General features: G+C 38.3%; 2 protein-coding genes across 2 annotated transcripts in view; one reads left to right on the top strand and one right to left on the bottom strand.

Moving 5' to 3' along the window:
• The window catches only part of WAPL (WAPL cohesin release factor), a 159,920-nt gene that overhangs the window by 117,657 nt on the left and 14,287 nt on the right, over positions 1–27,976 (bottom strand). The window lies entirely within an intron of this gene.
• Positions 500–27,692, top strand: OPN4 (opsin 4). The gene is given in 13 exon segments (XM_056350738.1): positions 500–1,241; positions 5,523–5,692; positions 8,776–8,918; positions 10,863–10,996; positions 12,188–12,391; positions 14,265–14,436; positions 15,330–15,494; positions 18,767–18,874; positions 20,025–20,205; positions 23,304–23,465; positions 24,499–24,537; positions 25,395–25,485; positions 25,488–27,692. Coding segments are annotated over 12 exon segments (1,626 nt in total). The 5' UTR covers positions 500–1,241; positions 5,523–5,563; the 3' UTR covers positions 25,586–27,692.

The following is a 27,976-nucleotide window of genomic DNA, read 5'->3' on the forward strand; positions in this document are numbered from 1 at the left end:
CTCATAAAGACTTTCCAGAAACAGTTCACACCATCTATTTGTGTTACAAACTTCAATGAAGCTACTAGCTTCCACTAGTGTCATTTTGATGATGGTTCTAAGGCCTACACTCTGTGACATTCATCCTGCAGTATCTGCTACAACAGCTTTTTCACACAGCTTTTTCACACTCTGTGCTTAATTCTCTATTGCTATTAAACTTCACTTTTGTAATGGGCTTTCAACTGGGAATACAGCAATTCATAACTCTTTACACAGTGCAATGTAAAGGAAGATTTGCATGCATAAGAATTTGCTCATGCAACGCCCTAACTAAACACAATTGAAAAAGAATGCAGACAGCTCTTGAAACAAGTGGTTATTTGCTGTTCTTTGCCTAAGGTATTTGTGTGGTGTTTTTTGGTTTGTTTTGTGGTTTTTTTTTTAACTGAAGAGCAGCACAGGATGATGTCAGTGGGTTTTATCCCTATTTTTTGTTTATTTTTAGAAGTGGACCAACAAATAACCATGACCTAAATTCTACAAGACAGAAATGCACACAAGCACATTGTTAAATATAAAAATCTAATGGAGTTCAGACAATTTCAGCAGAACTGTACACATGCATCTTCTTTAAAAGCAGACTACTAAAAAATAATTCACCAACACAGTGAAAATAAACAGTAAGGTCTAATATTTAAGACAGTGAACTCAACCTTTTAACTTGCTTGTTTTCATACAGGGATAATATGGTATAGCACTAAAATTCAGACATGTATCTGTCAAAGGCAAAAAAAGATAACAGCACTTTTAAGTGAGCATCAGTTTTATACTTTAATGAAAGTGAAGCTCGAATTTGGATGGAACAAGCTTCAAACTGGGCATGTGTGGATCCTGCCGTCTCCTGTATTTAAATGGAAGCTGCTGCTGCTGCTGCCCTTTACTAAGCTGAAGATGGACTGAGGCAATCTGAAGCTCTAGTGAGAAACTCTGCACTGGATCTCACGTTATTCCAGAGAACCTGAAAACCTGCTTTACACAAACACAAAAAGGTAAATTGGCTGACTTAAATTCAGAGGAGAGCTTTTCTTTCTTTGTTTTAGCTTAATTTCATTCACCTGAACAATCAGCTCATTCAAAGGGGGATCTCTTGTCCCTCTGAGGACCACAACGGCACCAAAATTGTGGAGTCCTTCAACACATGGAATGACTCGGAAGCCAAAGCCTACACACTGATGGACCTGCCTCTTAGAGCCCCAACAGTAAGTGTTTTCTGTCACTAAAAGCTATAGCAAGTAGTTCTGCTGGCAAAGCTGCCATTTATAGAACTGTAAACAGACATTTAAGGTGCATGCATGTACACATTTAATGCTGTAATGCAATAATGAACAACATAATGAAAACTTTTAAATCTTCTTTTTATTCCTTTAACTATTTATTTACTGCAGAAAGGATTGTAGAAGCAGTGTTTTTCAGCACAGTTACATGGGCAGAAGGTGGGGAGGAACGTCTAATGGCAAAATACACCAAATATGTTACAAACTATCAAAACAACACGTTCTTGTGCATCAAACAGCTGTTTAGCAGTTCAAACACAATGCTCTCTTGTGTTATTATTCAAGATGGAAATCCCCGTAATTTCTGTAATAGTCTGTAAGTGCAGTGGAGTGCTTATGTAGATGTTATGAGTTGTTATTTGCAGTTACCCAAGAGAGCTGTTCAGAAGGTTTCCAAGGTAAGTTCTATCAAAGCTCTTTTGTCAGTCAAATGCTAAACAGAAAGAAAGTTTCCTTAGAACTGTGAAGGTGAGAATCTGTTGTGATGACAATTCAGGATGGAATTTCTTTGGGCTTGCTAAAAAGCCCAAATCAAAGGAGTTCAGAAGTTCTCTTCCTGGTTGTATATCTCAGTATACTGCTAGAACTAAAAACTTTTGTTTGTCTGCTATTTATACAAAAGTCTGTTTAAAACTAAAGAACAAAAACATTATCCAAGCTAATTTTTAAAGTTTTTAAAATCTGAAATTCAGCTTACAATCTTGATGTGGTCACACCAGATATTTTGGCATGGCCCATGTAACACAGTGGACACCTGAAAGTTGTGTGCAAGTTTCAAACACTCCAAAAGTTTTTATGCATATAGGATGTTGGATTGAGTGTTTCAGTTTAATCCAAATTTATAATGAAGGACCAGTAAATATTTTATTATTTGCATAGTAAAAATCCAGTCTGTTTACTTATTTTTTAATTAAACCTGGATGTGTGTGGTGTATTACAGAAAAATAAACTGAGAAGTGTCCTGAGCTAAGGCTTACAAACTGAATTAGATGGATAACATATGAAAGAGGACAGCAGCACATAGCAGGGAGGGAGAAGAGAGACTGGAGTGAACATGCCAAAATGGAAAAGGATTCCGGGCACAGAGTGATTTACAACTGAAAATTTAAAAAAATGGGTTTTTTTCCTTATTCTGCTGAAAAAGGTAATTAGCTGTCTATTTCCTCTCCCCAGGTCAAGTGACTGTATTTTCAAACTTTTGCATTTTAATTTGACACAAAGATTGGTTTAAGAGAGTTTCAGAACTGAAAGCAGTATGTGCTGCTTGTGACTGAGATTAAATCTAGAAGATAGGATACAAAATCTGCTACCCAAAGTGCTCAACAGGACAAACATCATCTATGGAAAGCCCTGCTGCCTACTGGAAAGAGGGTTTAGCAGCTGGCGTCACCCTGCTGAAACCATAATTGAGGTGGGATTACTCTTTGTGCTGCCTGTCACCACAGAGCAAGTGCCTACAGAGGCAGGCTCAGAAATCGGAGCAAGGAACTGTACCGAAAAATAAGTGCCGTCAGTTGTTTGAAGCCTCTTGTAGGTAGGCGGTACAAACACTGCACCTAGAAACCCTAGGAAATTGCAGTATTTCTGTTCTGATGATTTTTCTAAACTGTATGACTTGTTGCAATGTAAAAGGCCTAATGCTACCATTGGTTGTATAAGTCATACTGTGTAAATAAGCAGCTTCGTAACCTGTATCTGTAGAAAATTAAGAACAAAGACACCCGATACATTGCCGAAGTCAATGTGGGACTGCCAAAACTTGCCACGTTTTGGAACTGGGCTCTACTCCATTAAAATATTCATTCTGCAGAACCAATGTCTACAGTTTGAAGCCAGATGAATTCACAAAAGCAACGATGTAGTGGTCCTTATTTCCCTTTCCTTGTCTTGTTTTACACCAAATTAGATACGATCCATCTCATGTCCAGGCAGAAGTAGCTGAAAAAATGTTCTTGCCCTAGTCTTTTCTGTTCCTGACTCTTGAAACAATGTTACACAAATACATACATTAATCAATCAGAACCAGCACTGAAATATGTTCAGATCTCCAAATGACCTTATGAGGATTTCTTCTTTCCCTGTAGGTATAAACTAAACCTTGCTTTATCCTACCATTGGGAGAATGTGAGGAGTGGACTGTGTCAAATACGATTTATATTCACTACAAGTATTTACATGCATGGCCTTGCTCCTACCAGCATCACTGCTAGCTTCAGTAGGACTTCAGTAATCGACATCTCCAAGTGAACAGTAATTGCTAAATGATTTTTTTTCTCACTGTGAAAGAGAACAGATTTTTTTCCCTAATAATAGTTGAACTGTATTCTTTGCATGTTGTCCTTTTTTTTTTTTTCCATTTATACACAAATATTTTTCTCATGCTATGGGGATGCGGAGGATTGGACTTTCAAAAATTTTATGTCTTCTAGTAGAAGTTACTCAGTGGTGAGCTGGTTTGGTTGGTTTTGGGTTTTTTCTGTAATCAATTATAACTATTCAGAAAACCTTCTTCTCAGGAAAATGTGTATAATAAACAGATTCTCAAGACAGAATAGAGTCAGACATCAAATATTCCTTGGTTTTATATCTGATCTAGACTGCCTTCTAACCTAGGCAAATCACTTAGGAATTGTGGTTTTGTCCTGAACTGCAAAGGAATTCCTTTATCCTTTTAACTCTCTTCAGACCAGTGTCTTGCAGGATCTTGACAAACTTCATGATGAAATACAAGTTCTGCCCTACACTACTGTTCTCTGTGGCTGATTCATTTTTACCCCTTCTCTGCTTGCACCAAGCCTCAACAGAGGGGACTGTGCACTGCTCTCTTCCCAAAAAGAAGGCTGGCTCCTCAGATTGGCCCTCCAGGAAGAATTCTGCCTCCCTGGTAACCAGCTGTGGCAGCAGGCCATAAATACAGAATAATGTGGCTCCGTGTTGTGCTGCAGTCTCCCCCGACAAGGCCAGAACAGCAAGGATTTAGATATATTTCTCTATCAAACATTTCCTTTGCTCCAAACTCCCAAAAAGCATCTCAAGTTTTTAAGTCCCAGCCAAGTTTACTAAACGATAACTGAAAATATGGTCAGTTCTGTTTCAGCTGTTTTGTTGTAGGCAGTAGACAAGTATTCATTTAGGGAGAACAAGGAGCATTTTAAGAAGGCAGACTGCATTAAACCTTGCTGTTTCCCTCTATTCTAGTCTTTCCACAAGGACAAACTTAAACCTGCTGGAAGGAAACACACTAAGGCAGAGCAACTTCATAATTTCTTGCCACTGACTCTAATGAGGCAAATGATAGAGTAGGATTTAGAAAAGGATTACACCTATATATGGAGGATAAAAATATCCTCCACTAAGATTATCCTTTCAAAGGGATAATAACACTGTTTTAGGGTATAAACCAACTGCTAAGGCTCCATACTGAAAATGAAATTCCCACATCACTGTTCATTATGCACGTTTTGCAGCTCTGTGAGGCATTCAGTCATGGCTAAAGGCAGGGTAGCGTTTTGTCAGGAATGCCGGCCTGAATCAGTGTGGTGCTACCAAAGTTCCTTACCACACCAAAATTATCCATGTGATTCTGCAAAACTGTAGTGTAAAAATACATAAGTAACATGCCTATCAGAAATTAAAACCACAAATTTCATATACACCCAGTTTTCATATACACCCAAACTATATTATAAAACCTACTTTTAAAGGTTAATTAAAATGCTGTCCTTGGCTAGTAGTATGTTCTCCGACTGATCCTCAGTACTTACTGTGGAGAAATTTTGTTACATTATAGTTACTACCTTGATGTCCTCCACAGTTCCCATGACCATTTTGTTCACTTGCTTGAGAAACAAGCATTGTCTATATTGACTGACTGTCAGGAAGTTGGTGCTTTCCAATGAATTGTTTCCTGCAGGATTAACACCGACCTAAGCACCCACAGTGCTGTTGGTCTGTGGGGATACTGGCACCCAGTGGTCCAGAGCCTCAGGTGCAAGCATCTTTTACTTTTTTGACCCAGGAAAGCTGTAGTCCATTGTCCATCTACTGGGAAATGTCCAACCTCTTAGCTTCTGGTTCAGTTTCTTTGTGCATTTGGTGATGTTCTGAACCATGTTACATTAAATAAACTATGCTGTTGTATCACTTGGAAGAGAATTAATGAAGTGCTGATTTTGCCTGTTCTGTTTTTCTTATCTTTATTACAAGGTATTTATAGAAAGCTCAACAGAAAAACATGCAAGGCAACAATGCTGCGTATTATCAATGCAAATAACTGTTCAGAGTATTCTCAAAGGACAGTTGCTACAGTGGGGATTCTGACAGTGGGATTTTTATTCTCCCCTGACAACCAAGTACTCATACCACGGGGTGACAACGTAAGTCAGAGACTAAACAAGGCTAATTGCTGGAGAAAGTGAATAGAGAAAAGCTTTGGGAATTACCTGATTTCTTAATTATCATGCTGACCTGATTTCCTCAAACACTATCTTTTTCTCCCTATCCTGTCTTTTGACATACAAATCCCATAGAAGATCTAGAGATGAACTTGTTACAGGCACGTTTTCATCTTCTAGTAAGGAACTTCTGTGTATGCAACTTACTGATGAATTTAAAGTGTCTAGACCTGATTGAATGCCTTCTCGGTCAACTAGTACTTCCTTTGACTTAAAGAAGCTCTGAATCAGATCTGTATTTCCAATAAAAACAGCCAAATGACTTTTTTAATAACTGACTTTTTCATCTTAGAGAACACCCAGAGTTGGACCCTGTGATAAAAATCCCATGCAGTCTGCACTGAAATGTGAATTTATCCATCTTTGCCACAGACCTTTTTTTTGCCCATATATTCATTATTATTTATGTCCTATCACTGCTTTGGTATAAATATTTTTTTTTTTCACGCTTGACATTTTTATTGACTCTGAACTTGTTTCATTCCTGAATAAGTCATTTTAAAGTATTCTACTGTCCCTTAAATCACATTTTCTCTCTTGTGATTTCTCTGTGTATTTATCCTTTAAATTTTCCCTTGTCCTTAGTCCTCCACAAATGTAATTCAAATTCATTTCAATCTGTTCTTTGTAGCCAAAACAAGCTCCTTTAGTTGCTTCATTTCTGTTACCTTGATCCACTTCTGATTAAATGGATAGCTATAGGCAAAAAAAATCAGAAATCTCCATTCCATTAATAATCATCATTAACTCTCTGTAGAACAGCAGTTTAAAAATGTTCTAGCCACAAGGCTAAGGAGAAAAAAGAACAACACAAACCAAACTAAAGAACACCTGATCTCATTTATTTAAAATGGTTTTATCTCAGACTTCCTCTCACCACTTGCTATCACTATGGGATGTTGTTGTTGTTGTTATTTTACTGGCAGCGTGTTAAGCACAGCAACTTCTACCTAGGCAAGATGCTCATTGATGTTGGTGATGCGACACCAACTTAACACTTTGCTGCAGGAACCTGCACAGTATATGCCATGATACTGTCATTCAGTTAGTGTATCAACCTTAACATTTTGCTCCAATTACAGTAACAGCCAGAGCTACGTTTTTTCTCTCTAAGATCAGAGTCCAACATTTCATTGCTGCTAATGTAGAAACCCAGGGAGTATGCTCCAGTTGTTGAGGATTGCTGCAGGCAGATCTTCAGCGCACAAGCAAAGACAATCTCTTCCAGAATTCCAGACACTCCTGGGGTTCACCTCTTGCTACTCGCACATTGGTTTTAGATACACACTGTCTCTGATAAGTTCAGGCCAATCTCACAGATGTATTCAGAAGTAATGTCTGCCTTTATTGTCTGAAAATACCCATTTCCTTTGATAACTGAGGTGTTGTCAAAGGCATCTCTGAGCTGCACTCTTAATGGTGAATGTCAGCTACTAACACAACTGTAGCATAAAAGGGAGAACTTCATAGCTACCTCTGTGCACTTTCCTCCTTTCCTACCAGCAACCTTCCTTTTCCTGGGAAGGAATGACTGCACTTGACAGCTGTACCACCACCTGCCAGTACTTGTGATTGTAAAGAACATATCCAGCCTCATTAGCACTATTTAAGTTTGGTACAGGCACTGACTTCGGCACCAGCAATCCCCTTGTCCTGGATCCTAGGCCACAGCCGAGCTGACAGTATTCACAGTAGGCAGGCTACAAATGATTCAGAATTATTTTCTGGGCTTTTGTGAACCCTGGTGTGATTCTCACAGCTCAGTAGCCAAGGAATGCCGTGGCTGCAGCTTGCAGGCTTGAGCTATGAGCAGTGGTCACGGCATGCCATTCCAGAGCGAGTGCCACCCTTGATGAGAAAAGCCTGGCTATGAGGAAGAGACAGGATCTGTCCATGCAGATGAATGAGGAGAAGACTTGGTATTTTTCATGACTCCATTAGCTGGCTGGAGCTGAAGCCAGGACACGTTTAGGCCAGTGGCAGCTGCACAGAGGTGAGTGTTTAAGTCTCCTTGCCTGACCTTCCATCAAAAGGCAGCACAACAGCGATGGTTTGGACAGCTGTTTTTCTGTCCTCTTCAGTTTCTATCAGGTCATCCTGCTTCCTGGGTGCAGCCTTATTGTTTGCTTCATTACTAATCTGTGGTCACCTGGCCTGAAATGTGTTTGTGGCTCCTGATAATTAACTAGAAAATGTTTTTAATTGATTATTTAAATGCTGTGGTCTTCAGACTTGGATACTGAATTTTGCTATGAGTTATAAGTTACAATAAAAATGCCTTCAACAAGTGTTTTATCACATACTTCACAGAGAGCAAAATACATTCAGTGCAGAGCAAAAACAACTGGTATGGAAACCAGACATAAGGTATAAAGGGTTTGTGGTTTAGTTTTTCTGACGTTAATTTAATTTCCAAAAGACTCTTGTTTAATACTGTCAGGCTTTTGGCAACCAAGTCTTGAAGGCAGCTCACAATTCAGTGTTATTCAGTGGGAGAAATCAAATAGTCATACTAATAAGGGAATAAAGGCACGTTTATCCATAGAAGATCATTTCTACTTAGAGAAGTCTAGCCCGTGATGTCAGAGGACAACAGATATACTTCACAGGTACAGAAACTTTCCTGAAATGAAAAGTACAGAAAACTTACTTGTTAAGTACTGCATTATTTGATGTCAGATGCAATAAAAAGGGTCCCTTCCTGTCTCTTTTTTTCTTCTCTGTATCCTTATTTTTCTTTTGGGAGAGAACAGATTGCTTTTCTTCACCACAATTCTAAATCAACAGTAAGCAGATAAACCACCCTTTGACCTTTGCACTGCTGATGTAACTATTCCCTGAAGGTGATCTACAGTTAATGTAACTTGAAAGCAATTAACTTATTCTGACTTCTTTTGCTTGCTGTCTTTTTGCATTCTTGACTGTTTCCTCTTCTTAGAGAAGCACATGTCAGCTTATTCAGTAAAGTCTGGCAATATACCTATGACCTCTTGTTTACTCCACAGAAGATGACAATGCAAGATGTTCCTGGTGCCTTTCCTACAGTGGATGTCCCAGACCATGCTCATTATACAATTGGAGTAGTCATTCTTATAGTGGGGATCACAGGAAGTCTGGGTAATTTCCTGGTCTTCTATGCTTTTTGCAGGTATCTTTCTTTGTGATGTTTTTGTAAATACTCAGATCTATGAACTTTAACAGTACCATGACTGTGCTCTGCAAATGCAGCACAGGCATTCTATCAGACTGCTATGCAGACATAGTAAAAGCACCAAGCGACATCGCTGTAGGAAAAGAAGTGGCAACCTGCCATTTCCCTCTGACTTCCTCCCATTAACTACAGCCATAGCACAATTGTTTGCAAAACTGCAAAGAATCTCCCAGATAAGCCAAGCAATAGAAAAGCAGCCAAAGCAGAAACCTTCCAGTGAATTTTCAGAATTTTCTACCAGCTTAACTGTGTCTGCACTGGACTGATGGGATGTTTTGCACCTGTGCGTCCCACATATCTTCTCTGTTTCAGATGTTTCCTTCCTCCTGCTGGTTACTGCTCGGTTTCTTTCCCCTCTCTGCTCCTTACTGGCCATGTCTCTTGTTTTCACATTTTCTAAAACTTGGCTTATTTCCTTTTAAATAAAGCCACATTCCAACTTTTCTATCTGAAGGAAACTGGATCTCTGACAACAATGTGATTTTTTCACCATTGCTGTTCACTCATCCTGTTTCTGTTATGTCACACTGGGACAGAGCATTGGCATGATGTCCAGGCCAGTGAGCTTCTACTTCAAAATTGTCTTTAGGCACTAATGTAATAAACAAAAATAATAGCAATTATATGATTATTTGGCTGTGTTAACTTAAAGCACTGGAGTGTGGATGAAAGTAGTCTGGATCTCAAGCCTATATTTATGTGGCGCATTAAACAGTAGGCCTCAGTATGTGCATTTGGAGTACATACCAACACTTAAGTGTGAATGACATGGCCTTAAGATCAGAAAAGGTGCTGGCATGCAGACCAGATACGTGAAGATGAAGTACATGAGCTAGCTTGGCTCTGTGGCTGGTCCCATACAGGAAAACCAGTCATGGCAATTGCAGTTCCACTGGAGGACACAGCCTGTCTTCATTTGAAGATGTTATGATGGGATGAAGGGATACTGATAGCAAAGTAACAAGTACATCAGAAGTTTGGAGAACACATCAGATGCCTAGAAAGCACTCTCAAGTAATGGCAAACTATAAGACAGACAGCTGCCTGAAACGTAAATATGTTCAGCAACTTTACAGACTATTGAACAAATACAAGTGGTCCATAAGCATCTGCTAAAAATATCTCCTTGCTCCTAAGTTGACAGATAGGGGACAGTAGTCCTAGTGATCGATTCTGGATCAGTGCAAAGAACCCATCATTTATTCTGGTATTTTTCAATCGTATCCAAGACTGAAAATTTGAGAAAGGAGCTAAAGTTTACACTGAGCCCCAGACTGCAGAGCTCTCAGTTGAGCTTTTATGTGTACCCTGTAAAACATTGTAATATAATACTATGAATAACATATACAGGCAGGTTACACTGAAGGCTGGCTATTGCTCTCTATAAAGTCAGTGTCAGGGCCAGTGAAATGACTATCATAGAGAAGAACAGATGTAAAACAAAATGCTTGATGTGGTACATAGTGAGTTTGCTAAATCCCTGTATTTGGAAGTCACTGTTGATTTTAGCAGCAGTGGAAAATGCGCTCCCCTCCCCCTGCTTAAGATGACCCAGATCCAGAAATCCATAGAGTACATCAACTTCAATTTCCTGGTAATCATGGACATGCAGTGCACTGGGTCAGAATATTTAAAGGACAATACGATTTATCCCCATCACTGAACTGGTTATCAAAACAACCCTCTAAAGTACACAGGAGTATAAGGGTGCAAAACTGAGCCTTGCTTATGTTCTCTCACGAGGGAAAAGAGAAGTGCTCTGCTCTAGCTTGCTATGTAGTGTGCCTTGGTATTTGTGAAGCTGCCAAGGCTCACAGGAAAGAGTAACAACGTAATTAACAGTGCAGCAGTGTTTAGCAACATTCCTTCTGATCTCTGTAGGAGTAGGAGCCTTCAGACTCCAGCCAACATATTCATCATCAATCTAGCTATTAGTGACTTCCTGATGTCCATTACGCAGTCTCCAGTTTTTTTCACCAATAGTCTCCACAAACGCTGGATTTTTGGTGAGAAAGGTTTGTATCTATTCTTTCTAAGATATCACGAAGTATGTTCTTACCATAGTGGCAGTTTATCTACTATTTCTTTATCCTCAGGTACACTTGCAATGTTGAAAAATGTTCTCAACATTGTTTCAATGTTGACACAAATGTTTCTTTGAACATTTTTTTTTCCGTGTGCAATAAATACATTCCCACCACAGGGAGGAAAATTACATGCATGAGATGATAAATACAAAGGTGGCATTGGCAACGTTAGGCACAGGACTAGTCGTCTTGTCACCATTCTTTCCCAATCATATCACACCTTAGTCACTGCCAGAGGCCTGTAACAAAGCACCACCCCTCAACGCACCAGCTTTAAAGTTCTCCTAAACAGCCCTCTCTGGGATTTACACCTGGAAAAGTGAGGCAAGAAAGCCTGGCAGGTGTGAGTTTTCACAACTGAAATTTTAAATGAACATTGCCTCTGAAGGCAAAGAAAATGTGGAATGACGGTGCTTGCTTTCTTCCTGTGTAACTGTAGTAAGAGGAAGACTAATCTTTGCCTCTTGAACAGGTATTGACAGAAAGGTCAGAGAACTAATGTTGCTATTTTGATCTCTGATGACCAAAAGCACAGGTTTTTTTAGTTCTATGAAGTGTTCACTTGCATACATCTTAAAACAAACCAGACCCATGCTTTTAATCATTAGGTTGTTTGATTAATTAAATTCAGTTATTAATATATTCATAGTCTGCATATTTACTTCAGCAAAATCACTCATTTTTATATTCATAGCATGCATATTTACTTCAGCTATGCTGACCTTGAGGTATAAATGGTTCTATGATATCAAAATAGCTATAACCCATTAAGCAAAACAGCTGTTTCTATGGGAGCTGCAGTAAAACTGGAGTTAAACAAGGTATTAGTGGACTGCTGAAATGATCCCACTGGAAACATCAGAAATCACTGAGTGAAAAGATGTTAAGTATCACTGTCTCCAGCAATTCAAGCAAACAAAATCTTTGAAGTTTATCTGGGATAATGTAATTAGCAAGACAGACAGCAGCTATGAAATAGTATTACAACTGCAGGAAAACTGAAGTTCCATTGCTTTACAAATTCCAGAAGACATTAGTTCACAGGAAACACTTGAACTCTCCCAGAAATTAGCATGGGTAGATTAATTTCACTGCTACTTCTGTCATCTTCATTGAAAGGCTGTGAGCTGTATGCCTTCTGCGGAGCTCTTTTTGGCATTACATCTATGACCACTTTGATGGTGATTGCCTTGGACAGATATTTTGTCATCACAAAACCTCTGGCTTCTGTTGGAGTGATGTCTAAGAAGAAGGCCCTAATAATCCTGGTAGGAGTCTGGCTGTACTCTTTGGCTTGGAGCCTCCCGCCTTTCTTTGGATGGAGTAAGTGAAATGGAATAAAAGTTTTTTTTCCCTCATACATTGGATTAAAGACTGGTTACAGGTATAGAAGAGAGCTGAATTAATGGCTTGCATATTAGGCTTGAATAAGTCAATTTGAAGAAAAAGTGATAAAATACATATTGAAACTGAAGATCTCTAATCAAAAGAAAAAAATCCAGTGTGTGTTACAGCATATTATACGACAATGGCACTTTTCTTTGAGCTCATTACTTACTGAATAAAGAGCAGTAGATAAAAATCAAGGCCAAAATTTAGGAAGGATGCTCCTGCCTATTATCCCATTCCTACTTCTGTTGAACCAAATTCAACAATATAAAAATGAAATAAATGTATTTTGTGGGTTTTCTAATTACCTTTTTCCTCCCCAAAGATGCTGTGTAAGATAGTAGTGTCAATCTAATTTTCTTCATTCACATAAAAGAGGAATACAGTCTGAGTATTTTGTGCAAGTGTATCTTCAGTAAGTCTCGACTGTGCTCTAGACGGGCAAACTGCACTAGATGTTGGTCACATTCTCAATTCAGTCACTGGTATCTTCACTAAGGCTTCCAATAAAGATGGCATTTAGTAATAGCTAAGTAACTAATTTCCTTTTGTAAGTGTGAATTTTACACCTGCATATTGGAACACACATACAGCATCTCGATACTTGCAACTTGTAACAAAGAGGGTTTCTGTTATTCTTCCTCATTTGAATCTGCCTCACTACCATTAATTTGTTTTCTATGAGTCACCAGTTTCAGTCAGTAAGTCAGAATGAACTCATCATTCAAAACCCCAGCCCATTATTGTGCTCCCTAATTCCAGAAGAGAATGTGTCAGCTCAGCTGAGGTGAGACCACAGCAATGTTTGATTTTACCAAAGGATGCTGCAACCAGCTCAGTTACCGAGTAGAATTCCAGCAGATTTTTGTTACTGTCTTGTTGTCGTTCCGGTCCCCCATAAACATGAGGCACGTTTAAGCAGGCAAACTGCAATACTGGGAGAAGCAGCCTTTAGCTGAACGAGGAACTGTTAGAAAAACAAAATGACAACATAGTCCTGGATTCTAGATTCTTAATTGGAGAAGGTGGAATAATTGCTTGAAGTGTGTTGTTATCTTGTAATTAGATTCTAATAGTACCCACAGTACTAACTCTCATGCAGTAATTAGATGCATCTGAGCACATCTGGTGCAATATTTTTAAGAGTTCAACAGAAAATATCACTGTAAACAGTGAAAATTAAAATACAAAGGTAAAAAGACACTGCTGTTGACAATTTCTTTACTTAATAGTTTGACACAGTTCCAGATTATATTTTATTTCAGGCAGAATATTATGTATGTATGATTTTTTTTTACTTGTATTAAACTTTACTTCAAGACAAAATTAATTTGATCTGCACAATAAACCTTTCTCATTGCACAGCAGATTTCTCTTATCTGCACAAGCTTAAAAAAGTGGTAGCTATAGCAATCAGTTTCATTTCACTCCTCAGGAAGACAGCAGTTTGTCAGGAAATGGAGATACTTAAAAAAAAACCACAGGTCTGATCCAAAACCCACGTTAGTATTTGGAGAGATGCCCTTTGACTATGTCAAGCTTTAAGCAATATTCAAGGACTGAAACAAAATTATTCAGTTTTCCAATCTGAAACCTTAGACTGCTAAACATAAATACAATAGGGCAACAGAGTAAAAGAAAATAAAAACAGGCGCTTTAAACAAAGAATCATTTACCCTTTCAAACTCTTTTTCCCTTTAAGAGAATAGGGCTAAATCCCATGTTATTCTGTGTACCCTTCTCTAACTTCTTCACTCAGAATAAGAATCACTTCATAGCTTATGCCTTCTCCTGTCTTTCTTTCTAGGTGCGTACGTTCCTGAGGGTCTGCTGACCTCCTGTTCCTGGGACTACATGACTTTCACACCATCAGTCCGTGCCTACACAATGCTGCTTTTCTGCTTTGTCTTCTTCATTCCTTTGATTGCTATCATATACAGCTATGTCTTTATATTTGAGGCTATCAAGAAGGCCAACAAGTAAGCAGCCAACAGTCTTTAAGTTTTTATCCTTCTGTTTAAGTGACTGCTTATTTGCTTAAACAAAGATTAATAGAAGAAAATTCAGAAGTTTTCCACTTTTAATTTGTATGCATGACTGAGACAGGAAACCAAACAAGAATTCCATCAATTATCAGTATGGTAAGAGATATGATCCTTAGAAGGGCCATTCCTGAATTTAAGCCAGAGCTGTTCAGTATATCATCTAATGATGCTGAAAAGGATGTGAGTAGCAACAATAGAAACCTAAAGGATGAGAAAGGACTACAGAAATTAACCAACCAAAAGAAATACTAAAGGGACATCAGAGACACCTAACAACTGTGTGTCAACAATTCCACAGAAAAATAGATGGAATTGAAATACAAATTCCATGTTCGTCAAAGGGTAAAAAAGAGGCAAAACATTTAATCACAGGTTTCTGAAACAAAAACTAATGTAAAAAGCAAGGCCAATGTCTGCCACCATGTCTGTAATCTGCAGATATCTGTCCTGTAGGTATCAGCATATCTAGTCACATAGCTCAGTAGAGTCAGAGTAAAATAGCAATATTGGACCTAGGGAAGCAAGGACTTCTCTACTCTGTATTTAATATAACATTGTTCAATTGGCTTGAATACCTGATTTATGTGGAAATTTTTCTGGTACAGGACTATTTTCTTCACTGAAGCACATGTGAATTTTGCCATTGACTAGTGCCACACAAGTACATTGAATTGTCAAGGACCAGTCACATACCTGCATTAACATACATTAACAGTGCATGACTTTTAGCATAAACTAGCATAAGAGTAAATGTTGCCCCATTTTATGAAGCTATTTGCTCAATCCCCTACCTCCTTTTTTTGCTATTGTACGTTTATTTCCCCTAGGTCTGTTCAGACATTTGGATGCAAAAATGGAAATAAAGAGTTCCAGAAACAGTATCGGAGGATGAAAAATGAGTGGAAGATGGCCAAAATTGCACTGATTGTCATCTTGCTTTATGTCATTTCCTGGTCACCATACTCTGTTGTTGCTCTGATAGCTTTTGCTGGGTAATTATGAATGTATCAGCAAAGGAATATTCATTGAAAGCAAAAGGTGTGAAATTGTAAAAGACAGATGAAAGTCAAAGCTACTTGTCAAGTTTGATGCCTAAAGTGCATCCAAAACATTCACATATTTAGGAGTGACATTTAACAGATGAGGCTTATGCTGACTGGTATTTTTTCTTAGTTTGAATTTAAAAAAAAAAAACAACACACAAAAAAAAAGAAAAACCAAGAAGGTTATTACTGGCAACATGCTATTACTGTGCTAATGATTTCTGAATGCAGATTCTCTATGTTAGGGTATGTGAACTATCTGAACTTTATTAAGTACCAAAATGCTAAATAGGGAGTCCCAAAAGATGCACCTAGGGGTTGGTTGATTTTCTTTTCTTTCTCCAATTGTTTTACTTACAAAAGTCTATTCATTTTCTTGTGTTACATCAAACTGCTGAAATTCCTTACCTGTATAAGCATGTTCAAAATTAGTACTTATTTGCATTGGGGAGCTTTTTGATGCTGGATATAAAAGATCATAAATATAAAGCATCTAAGCATGTTCTTGATCTATTTAAATGCCAGCATTTAGACAGTAATTTCAAGAAAAGCATGACACTGTTAATACAGTATCTGTACACAGCTTAACACCAGGCTATAGTTGATACAGTTCAGGTACAAGTAATGGATTAGGAGTCAGGATGTCTTGGCTCTATGTGGATATTTCTCCCATGTTAACATGCAAATTTTCCTGAGCTTCCATTTAACCTTTGTAAAATGGGTGTGACTATCTGCTTGATAAAGTCTTGTCAGCTGCAAAACCTCAAGTGGAAGACTCCTGTGACATACAAAACACTTCTATTTGTATTTTTCAAATCAGAAATAAAAGGTAGGTTTTCCTAAAATTGACACACAGGGTAAATTTACTTATGATGGAGCATTTTGGGAGGCAGGGGTGATTTTTGTTTCACACCTAAGGAAGAGGCCACTACAGGGCCTCTTGTCAAACATAGCTAAGGAAGGCAGCTTCCTAAACGTTGCTTTTATGAAATACCACACTAAGTAGAAAAAATGCTAGGAGAAGAGGATTCTCTCGCTTTGTATCCAGGGCACAATTCCAAGTAGCAGCGAACATTTTCTCCATGGAGGTAAACACGTTCCTCACTGAAAAACGTGAATCCTTAGGATGTATCCCAGTGTCCTATTTCCTATCACAAGGGGACTTAGGTGTTGGGCATCCACCACTGGTGATATGGGGCCAGACAGAAACAGGAAGAGCCAGAAGACAAAGAAATGCAGTACAGCTACCTCAAAGTACTACTTGCTCTAAGGTACCTAAAAAAAGATAAATTAAGAGATGCTTTAAGCTAACGATTTGAGCTAACTGTCAGGCTGCCCTGTATGATTCAGCATCTACCTTAGGATGATCAAGTGCCTGCTGAACTTGACTTCTACCCACGTCTCACTCTGACAAAAATCTGAACAAATGGACAATTTCATAATTCTACAGTGTGTGACAAATGAGCATTTACAGATTTTTCTTATCTGGTAAGCAACACAGCTTCATTCAGATTTTTTTCTATTTCTGAATTATCCCTTTTAGGTAATCCTCCTGGGATTTTTCAGAGATTAATAGACCAAGCCTGGAAGCCTTCTGCACTTTTATTACAATGAACTGAGATAAAATCACTGCATGCGCATATGGGAGGCAGACATGGAGTCTATGGCTATAGTCTTGTGCTAAAGACAAATCTGACAGAGCATCAACATATACAAAATTAAGGAAGAATCTTTTAGAAAATATTTTGGTTGGGGAATACTGAGCTAGCACACCATCTTGTTCACTAGTGTCGGTTTACAGGTTGTATTTTATGGGAATGGTTAGCTTAAACAAAAGCTTTTGTCACTGTTCATTTCTGTTAGCTGAACTCTCCATCAGTCTCACCAAAGCACTCTCTCTCTCACCTCAGGGTCAAAACCTCCACACCAGCAAGGTCACGCTGTTGGGTGTTCTCCAGAACCTGTGAAGAATTATACCCCTAACCAATGTTTTAAAAGTATGATTAGGAGAAACCATATTAAAAATTGTATATGAAGAACATGTTTATCAGACGAAAGCCTTAAATTAGAGGTGAAATGGCATCTGAACATTCAGGCAGCTGAAAAAATGATTCCTGTATTACCACTGGCAAACCATTTCCACCTCATCACAGAACACAGATATTCCCGTAGTATCATGAAAAATTGCTTCACCAGGATGATGAGCTGCCACCTACTTATGCCATCCTCTTTGTTATTTGTCTGCAGTATGGTCTCTTGTATGAGACCTGAGAGAGGACTGAAAGGAAAACCTGTTTTCTTCCATAATACCATAGGAACACAAAGCTAATTGAAAGATAGAGCTCAGACTGTCTTTTCAGGAAGAAAAGCAGTGATAAAGGAAGGATGTTTTCCTTGGGAGGAAAGACTGACTTACCGGGCCATCTCACTTAAAACTCTTTTGACTAATGCAGGAAGAGGTCTTCAGAGCCTCTAAGCAGGTCTATGGGAAATCTGCATGGTAGAAACCACCTATGAAATGTTATCGCTATTTTGGTCTGAGCTGTTCTGTTGACTTTCTTCTGACCAAGACCTTGTGAGCTACTTCAAGTTCTCTTCACACATTAACTGGCTGATAGCAGCAGCAGCATGGCGTATACACATCAATCATAATTCATTTATCCTTTAGAGTTGCGTCACCTGCATATATGCACGGTCACAGTAACACATGAGCATAACATATGACACCCGAAAATACTTCTCCTTCACTTTTTAGTCCAGATCAGACAAAAAATAAACTTTCAATAGGAAAACAGGTTTATTAGTTCTCTTTCCCTACAATGTCTCATTCTGCACACCTGTTTAGTGACATACTGCTCAGCAAGTATATGTGCTGATTGTGGAACAGAGAGATACTCTGATGAATGTACATTCACATACTGAAGGCTGACTTTGTCCCTAGGGTAAACATCGGACAGACCACCATCCTGACTCATAGTAGTGATATGCTGCAAGAGAAGCCCCAAGACAACCATGTCTCCCAGAAACGCTGATTTTCTCTGAAAGGGTGGTGTTGATCTTTCCAGACAAAGGATGCAAAGTTTGTTCTCTCACTGTTTGGGTACAGAACTCCCCCTTTTACTCTCTCTGGAGCACTAATAAAGCATGGTCTTGTAAGTGTATAACTGCACAGACTACACAGAACTCAGTACTAAACATATATTGCATTTGCATTACCCTAGGTATTCCCACGTTCTAACACCCTTCATGAACTCCATACCAGCTGTGATTGCCAAAGCTTCTGTCATCCATAACCCCATCATTTATGCCATCACTCACCCCAAATACAGGTAAGTTCACTCTTATAAGCTATGTTTAATACAGCAAAGAAAATCAGACAATAACTTTGTCACTTTTAGGACTAGTAACTGAACTCTGCTTTACCTGCTCATTTACCTCTGCAAGACAGCCTCGCCCTCACCAAGAAACTACTCAATGCCGTATAAATGTCAGTGGAATTTGTACTTGGAACAAATTACTATGCAGATGGGAGTTAGAGATGTTTATGGATACTGATCTGTACTCAGAGATTACATGACAAAAGATCGAGACCTTCCCACCTCTAAGGAAAGCACTATAGATTTTTTAACTATCTTCATGAGAGATGCAGACGTTTGTCAGTTTTGCAAATAGCAGTCTGTTAAATTAACCAGACCAGTAAGAGATGCAACTCCGTAAGGCATCAATCCACCTCTACCCTATTTTGTGCATCATCCCCACCTTTATCATCAAGTTTTCATATTTCAGATAGTATTTCTTCTGAGTTGTAACATCTTGGGTCATTACCATGTCAAGTTCAGATACAGGTTGTGACATCTGATGGATAGCAGCAAAGCCATATATATGCTGATGTTTCACCCTGTACAAAGACCTACTGGGGAACTGGATAGAGAAGAAATGGGCATGAACATTTAAGTGGGGAAGGCTGGTAGGAAGAGGAAAGCTAGGCAGAGTTACCTTATGCTGTGTATGAGGAAAGAAATACTGTAATATAACTGTACATTTTGTATAACTCTACAGATAGCCAGCAAACAGATGTGTAAGAGGAAGCTAGAATAGCTGCTTAGGGGAAGATTAAAATAATTCATTATGTGGTACTTCTGTGAGTTCAGTTTAAAGGGACAGAATTTTATTTTTGCCCCGATTAAGCTGAAAGGAGATAAAACATAATTTTAGTAGCTCCCTTCAGTTCGAAGAGTTATTATTTTAATGCTCTTATCCCTGCCAAGCAATAAATTTGAGTTCTGCAGAACACTGTGAATAAGTGATCTTGCAGGGTGATTGTATATGAGATATTGGATATCTGGAAAACTCTTTTTGTACCCAGTAATTTTCCAGTCCATGCAGCATTAGTTCATCTCTCTGAATAAATGTATTGTTTATGATGACTGAATTGTGCTAACAGAAAAAATCTGACTGGTTCTACCTCTCATCCATTAGAAAAGCCATTGCAACATATGTTCCTTGCCTTGGATCCCTGCTGAGAGTTTCTCCTAAGGACTCACGGTCTTTCAGCAATTATCCCTCCTCCAGACGAGCAACTGTAACCAGCCAGTCTTCTGAGATAAGTGGGCTGCAGAAAGCAAAAAGGCAACTGTCTTCTCTCTCTGACAGTGAATCAGTAAGAGAGACACTTCCCATACACCCATTTTTAATTGCAAAGTAATTCATTTTCATATAGAGCCCCTCGAAGTGGTAGATTCTTTAGATGAAATGCATTATGGTGCTCATTACAAGCGCTCTAGAGAAAGTAGAGGCACAAAATGAAATTAAAGACAGAAGGCTGAAGTCTAAAAGCAGAATGTATATCTTTGTATTCTTGATGGTTGGTGACACTGAAGAAAGAGTGGAAAGATGGAACAACAGAAATTTTAGAAAGTAAGGGAAGCTTAGAGTCAGAGCACCCTTGAAAGTCTGATCATACTTCTATGATGTACTTGCCTGACCACAGATTTGGAGCCTGGACTCACACGCAAAAGAAACTGCTAGTTACAGAATAGTTCTCCAAAGAAAGGTTGTAATGAAACAGATAATGCTTTCTGAAAGTGAAGTGGGATGTATTTGGAAACATAGTAATATCATTTGGACAAATCAGTAAATCTATTAGAGAATCATTCTCACCGAAGACCTCGACAGATTGCTGCTGCCAGTCTAAGTGAAACCAAATGTTTTGCACAGCAGCTGAGAACAGGGCAAATATGTGGCATCCCAGGCTCTCTCTTGCAACCCTAAGTTACATTACTAACTAACTAAGCACATTAGTTAGGCCACTGCAGTGGGTTTAAATGAAATTTCCAAATATATGAAAAACCATCATTTTCTTGGTAATTCTTTTCATAGTCAAGGTAATAATTGTATATAATCCAGCCAAGCACTGAATTCTGAGTTGTTTTTAACAGTGACATTTCAATTTCTTTGCACTCTATATTCTTTAGACTTCTTGGTCCAATCAGAATGAAATTCTTCTGGCTAGTAGCTACTATTCAGGTGGAAGGTTTTACAACTGGCTAATAAAAAAGGAACACTTTTATATTGCAACTTTCGGGTTGTGAATCTTGATTCTTGAAAAACCAACAGACTCCTTCAGTAACAGTGTGTTCCTGTACTATGATCAGTGCTGGGGAAAGGGAAGCATACAAACAATCCGATGATTCTTTTTGCTTAGGAAAACAACTCTTAATACCTGAGGTAAAACAGTGGAATGGAGAAAAAAAAATTACCCAAAGTAAAAATTTCCAAGCAATTGGCATGTTTCAGTCTGAAACTTTCTATAAGCCTTGGGTAAGTCTGGATCTTGTTCAGAGCAATGATAGAGTCAAGATTTTCTGAGAAGAATATACGCTTCCCTTAACTATTTGATTTGACCATAGACTACTCTGATTTATTAGTAAGTAGTATCATTTTAGCTGAAATACAGAGCAGAAAAAGGGGCTCAAGTTTAAAACAAATAAAATTACTTTTATGCTCACTGATAATTTATTTTGGGGGTTTTGCACCATATGTGGCTCAATTAAGCTGTAAGATTCCTAGACATACACTCACAATACAAAAAGGCAGTACATATGCTGCCATCTATTTTATGTCAAGGCTGGTCATCAAACTGTAAGACAATAAATTATCTTTATTAATTTTTTTTTTTGTACTCCTGTGGATACAAAGATATTCTGCACCTTGGAAAAACCTAAAGAAACAATTTCCAGTCAGTTCTCTGCAATGAAAAGGAGCCAAGCTCCAGAACAGATGCTCAGAAAATAAAGTCACTTCCATTTTAAAATGCAATCAAACAGGACTGTAAGTGCTAATATACTCTATGCGTGGAATGGGAAGCACAGTACACATTTTTTTAAAATGCTGGGATCCAAAAAATCTTGGGCTTCAACAGGAAAACTGAGAAGCTCTTCTAAAAATTTTTGAGCTCTTCTGAAAAACCTTCCATGGAGACATTTCAGCCTGGAGACACTTCACTCTGTAGACTCATCTTCATCATTGTTTCCCCAACAGTTAGAAAGCTGCTTCTGAAAATACAATCTTGATTGTCACTGTTCCAAACTAAATTAATTTTTCCTTCCCCTTCTTCTGTGTTCCACTTATACCTCCCTACAGTTGTTACGCACACAAAAAAAGATCCTGATCCTAGAGCAATCAAACTGTTATGTATTAGAATTCTGGTGTTGCATCACCAGTTGGAATTCTCTCTTAGTAGTAACAGACTCACCAGGCCAATTTCTCCAGTTCCATCAAAGTTCATGGTTTTCTATCTCTTATTTTTATTTTCTTCCCTGGGGAAAGTTTATCAAAGTATCAATAATTTAAAGTATCAAATACTGAAAGTATCAATAATTGCTTTGATTATTTTCAAGCAATTATATGCTCTCATCTGATGGAAGCTACATCCAAAGCACATAAATTGCTTACGTGAAACCCTTGCTGCATAAAAAAAAATTAGAAAGTATATCACATTGTTATGTTCCCCCGTTTTAAGGCAAGATATGCTGTCAAACAGAAAATAGGCTGCTTTGCCATAAGCTGCTCATCAAGCCCATTAGATGTTTCAATGTTTTATTATTATCTGGAATTCTGTGATTCTTCATCATTGTAGTGAAAAAGCTGACAGAGTGAGGAAAAGGAACAGAAATTTTTGACTTCCAGGAAATTCTGGTGGGTTGGGTTTTTTATCTTTTTAGGTTTTGTTTTCCCATTAGCTGGAAAAAAGTTTATAAAACTAGGGCCCCTTTGTGAAACAAAATGTTTCTAAAGCACAGATTCTGCAGTCCCCTGAACATTTCTTTCTATTTACTTCTGCTTCCATGCAAGCCGCTTCGGAAACATTGGACCTAATTCCTCCAAATACCTGTGCTTCTTAACTAGGTACTACTATAGAAACAGTCTCCCCAGAGTCACAGGGTGCATTAGAGAATTTTCAACAATAGACTACAACAGAACAGTATTTTGTTTTAAATTTTACAGTGCGTCCTGTGGAGAGAAAAAAAAAAAAAAGAGCAAGCTGAATTCTAGACTCAACAGACTTGATAGTTTTGTTTGTACCTCTTATCAGCAGAGATTTTATGAAGTCATACATGGCATAAATTTTGTGAAATGTCTTTTATACAACGTATGTCTCTTTTACAATTTCTGTCTAGGTAAAACTGACTCTCATGGGGCAAATTGGATGGAAGTCTAAGGAACATGAAGTGATTGTTTTTTCTCTACTCATTTCAGGGCTCTACTGACACAGATGACACCGAAACTGGTAACCCCAGTATGTTCTCCAGACTTGCTAGCAGACAGATTTCCTATGAAATGGGTAAAGACACAATTCAAACTAGCAACATAAGAGCCAAACCTAAATTGAAGAGCCATGATTCTGGGACTTGTGAGAAGGTAATAGATGCATAATACCTAAATTCTCTGGAACTGGTAGGTTAACAAATCTGCATGTTTTACCATAATTAATCCTGAAAGTTCCTACCAAGAAAATGGAGATAACCTATAAGTTAACACAATGAGTAATGACTTAGAGACTGTAAAAAGTCATCAGCCTTTTGTTTCCACCATGGTTTATTATTCAGCTGTCTTTGTTGCATTTCTGACAAGCAATGCGAACTTAGCATCTGAATGGTATGTTGTCTTGTGTTTGGTCTTAAGTGTGTATTAAGTAATATTTGTATTTCACTGTCCAAATTACTTGGTTGATCTTTTTGCTATCAGATGAACACATATAGTGAGAGGTAAAAAACAAGGCTATCTTTAGCATACCACTGCTTTTCAGACAGTCCTCTGCAATCCCCTTTTTGGGTTTTTTTTTTCTATACTTTTCATTTCACGTATGTAAAATATTGTGACATACCTATAAGTCATTTATGTCTTTCTTATCTGTGTTCATTCTTCAGACAGCTGTAGATGCTGATGACATATCCATGGTGGAACTGAATGTCACAGAGTAAATGCTACACCTACTATAAGAATTACTGTTTTAATATTCAGCATGGGTTTAACTAATCAAGGGAACAAAAACTAATGACAATCTCAGTCTCTGAGCACAAATTATGCTATTTTTTGAGATGCAAAAATCACACGACTCCCAGCAGACTATAGAAAACATGACCACAAAGGGTAAATAATTGCTGAAGCTAAGCAGAAGGAGAATACATGTACTACGACGTTCTCCTTAAGTCAAACTTTTTCAAGAAACCTGAATATTTTCTTGAACTCAGTAGGTCCCCTGATGAGGTCTGTGATTTCCTTAATGGAGCACGGAAGCATTAATTTTGTGCCATCTTTATACAAATAATGTGCCCAGTAAGCTGAGATAGCCATTCTAATGGCTGTACCTCTGAGACAGCCATAGTCTTGTGGCAAGTACTGCTGGACAAGGTGACATTGTTAACTATTCCATTTTTTCTGTTTTGGGTAGCAGCACACATCTGAAAAATGCACCTTGGAGGAAATCAAGGTAAGATTTCAAAACATGCCATATCACCTATTCAGTAAGATGCTGTGCTGGCATCTATTTCTTCTTCCATGTAACAAAGCTATAGCATACTGATTATTATTTTTTTTTTACATCTGTCACAACTGAGTCAACCTGCCTGCATTATTGACAGACAGCAAAATAAGAGAAAAGAGTTGACAAGTGAACACAGGCCAGTTTTATCTTTGCAATATTAACCCACATGTAATATAAATATCTTAAATTATCTCTTTATTGTTAGTAGTGATCCTTATGAGCTATGCTAGCCTCATCCTAACACTCTTGTGTTTTGGTCTTGTGCAAGTGACAGCTAACATTGCTATTATCAAAAATGGTAATAGATTTTCCCCTCAATTCCTGTTTTCACTTCACTCTCTAGCTTGCTCCCTGCCTTCAAACTATCCATGCTGTTATCACTACACTTAACATCACCTCTCGCCCCAATGAGCCTAAACTGTCCCTCTTTATGGAGGGACTCCTTACTTGATTGAATTCATAGACTATCTGAGCATATTCACAGGACTTTAGCTCACAGTTGAATGCACTGTCATTAGCTTGATGTTTCATCAAAGTAGACCAGCTCTTAAATAGCAACTGCAAAGGCTGTGCTTTAGTACATTAACTTGTTTAACAGGTTTTTTCTCGTAAGTCATTCATGAAGTATTAAAAAAATATTCAGATCTACTTTTTCCTCCATCCTTTAAGTTTGTTTCTGCGTTAGCCGTGGGGATTGGCAAAGTGTTTATCTACATATCTGCCACTTTTTCACAGATGATGTAACCTGATCTCCCTGCAGATGTTTGTGTTTTCCATTTCTTTTAAACCCTTGCATCCTTCAGAGAGGTGAGACCCCGAACGGTATTGAACAAAGAAAAGGAGAGTTTCACCATGGACCGTCTGCAGCCCAAATATCCAGCATTACAATAACATACACAACGTCCAAGGAGTAGACCTGCCTTCTGGATATAACTCTGGTTTCTTGTACCCTAAGATGAACAGCCACAAGCAGAACAAGAAGTCCAACAGCTGAGCGGTGCAAGCCAGAATGTCACCTTAGCCAATACTTCTGGAACAACTATGGACCAGCTAAACCCAGAATACCTTCCTACATTGTTCTGAAATACTTCTACAAAGACACAACACAAGACAGGCAAGGATAAAAGCAAGAGGAGTAAGCTTTTCAGCATCAGAACTCTCTCCAGTGGTTCACTTCTTGATCTGAGTCACACTGTAATTTTATTATTTCTTCTTTAGGCAGCTCATTACACCATTTCTTTCATTTGGATTTTACTCCGCTCGGGTATATCCCACCACTGCACGGATCTTACTTACAAGCCTCCTATGATTAACATGAGAGGAAAAGGAAAGTGTAAAATTCAAAACTAGCCTTTGTTAATTTAGTGTAGTTTAACTTCAAAGATATTGCAGAGCTAAAGCTGAAAAATTTGGGGAAAAACATACATTACTTCCTGAAGACAATTTCTTCACTGTTGTGAAGTTCCTCAATCAAATGAAAACTTAATCACAGTCCAGTGCTCCCTTCTCTCATTAATGACACATTTCCCCTTACTTTCTTCTACAATCCTTCTACAAAAAAAAATTGTAGAAAGAATTGCCTTTCTTCTACAAAGGCAATGCACTTGAGCAGTAATTTGAAGTCTCAGATCTTTATTTTAATTTCTGAGATTCTGGGGAAGAGAAAGGAACAACACTGAGGATGAGGCTATAGTCCTTTCCATACCTAGCTTCTTTTTCCAACAGTCATTTAAGAGACCGGTTTAACCCACTCTTAGCTAACCTCCCCAGAGCTTTAGGAAAGTATTAGGAAACGCCTAAGAAAAGAGCCCTTGAAACAGTTCTTCCCCATCGACCCTCTAGGAGTTCTCCCTGTGGTTGCAATAATGCAGGGAACCCAGTAAGTCATTCTGTCCTAAGTAAATCAGTTCTTCCTTATGTCACGTCAGAAAAAAACAATGAAAATGTAACCAGCTTATTCCCTCGAAGGGAAAAAAAGTAATCAGTGGGTTCCAGAAGATTTAGGGCATTGTTTTGAAGCAAACTTTCGGAAACTTACTTCAAACTGACCTTTATTAAAAGGAAGGTTATTAAAACTAAAAATGGAGGTGATAATCACTTCTGTAGCAGCAAACCATTAGATCGTGAAAAAGTGGGCTGTTCAGGCTGGTAATAAACTGCTGAAAGAAACAAACTATACAAAACCCAGGATGTTTTTATGTAAACAAAATCATAGGCATTAGAGATGGAAAGGAGCTATTACAGTTCCTCCCTTCACCTACCACAACCGGATATTGTCTCCAGGCAGAGGACAATATTAAACTGATAATATATACAGCTAGTAATAAGGAGAAAGAAGAGAGAAAACATATAATCTTCAAACAGGAAGTACTTTCAAAGATATTCATCAAGTCTGAGGAATTTTATTACGACTTATTGCTTAGGCTTTTAAAATTATTTAAAAGCGTGAAGCATGATCATGTAATTCTTCCCATCTTTTGTCATGGAAGCCGTTCACACTAGTGAAAACTGGGAAGAAATGCTAGAAAATGCTGCCCATTTCATATGGGTCCCAAAAGGCTGAACCTGTCAAGAAAATAGGTCAAACCTCACACATGCTGTTTCACGTGTTAATAAGAAGTGCATGGTATGTGTCATTAAGAGCACTGCTCCCATCATGATTTTGTTCCCAAGTAGTATTCTTGAAGACTATGCTCTGCACTCTTCTGCATTCCCTTCCACTTTTAGAGGGTATGAAAAGAATACTTCCCTGGCTAGAAAAGTCTTACAAATCCACAGCATGTTGTCCTCTATATCCTTCAACTCCAACATGTACTAGAGATTAGTTTGTATCTACAAAAAGAACTACAGCTGTTCACGTTCATCTACTTACAAGAGGCTTGAAAACCATATATTTATTAGGAAGAATTTGTTTGGGAGCACTTCAAAACTCCTGCGTGTACTCCCTGTGTAACTAACAGCTTTACCTTCCCTTCACCTCCTCTGAGACTATAAAAATCATTCAGGGCAAAGCCTACAAAATGCATTTCACCTGAATATCTCTCCAAGTGATTCACACTGTAACCCCACTGGCATTTGGAATAAACCATTATTAGTTCATATTTCATCTCATCTTAGCAGCTTTATTTGTGTTCTGTATCCTCTACTTGGCAGCCATTCTTTCCGCTTTGCTGTCTCTTTACACCCTTTAACACAGATGACTGACTGGATTAAAATAATTTAGGACTGAGATGATTCACGTTTCAGCTAAAGTCAACTGCACAGCCTGTTCCGCACTGCAGAGACTGCCTGTAGTTTACCATGCACTTGGGTATGCTCCAGTGACTCAGAGGTGTGAAAGGACTGAGGCAAAACTGAGGTGCTTCCCTTTGGCCTTTTGTACTAC

The sequence above is a fragment of the Falco biarmicus genome, chromosome 9 (genome assembly GCF_023638135.1).
Source record: "Falco biarmicus isolate bFalBia1 chromosome 9, bFalBia1.pri, whole genome shotgun sequence".
Lineage (NCBI taxonomy): Eukaryota > Metazoa > Chordata > Aves > Falconiformes > Falconidae > Falco > Falco biarmicus.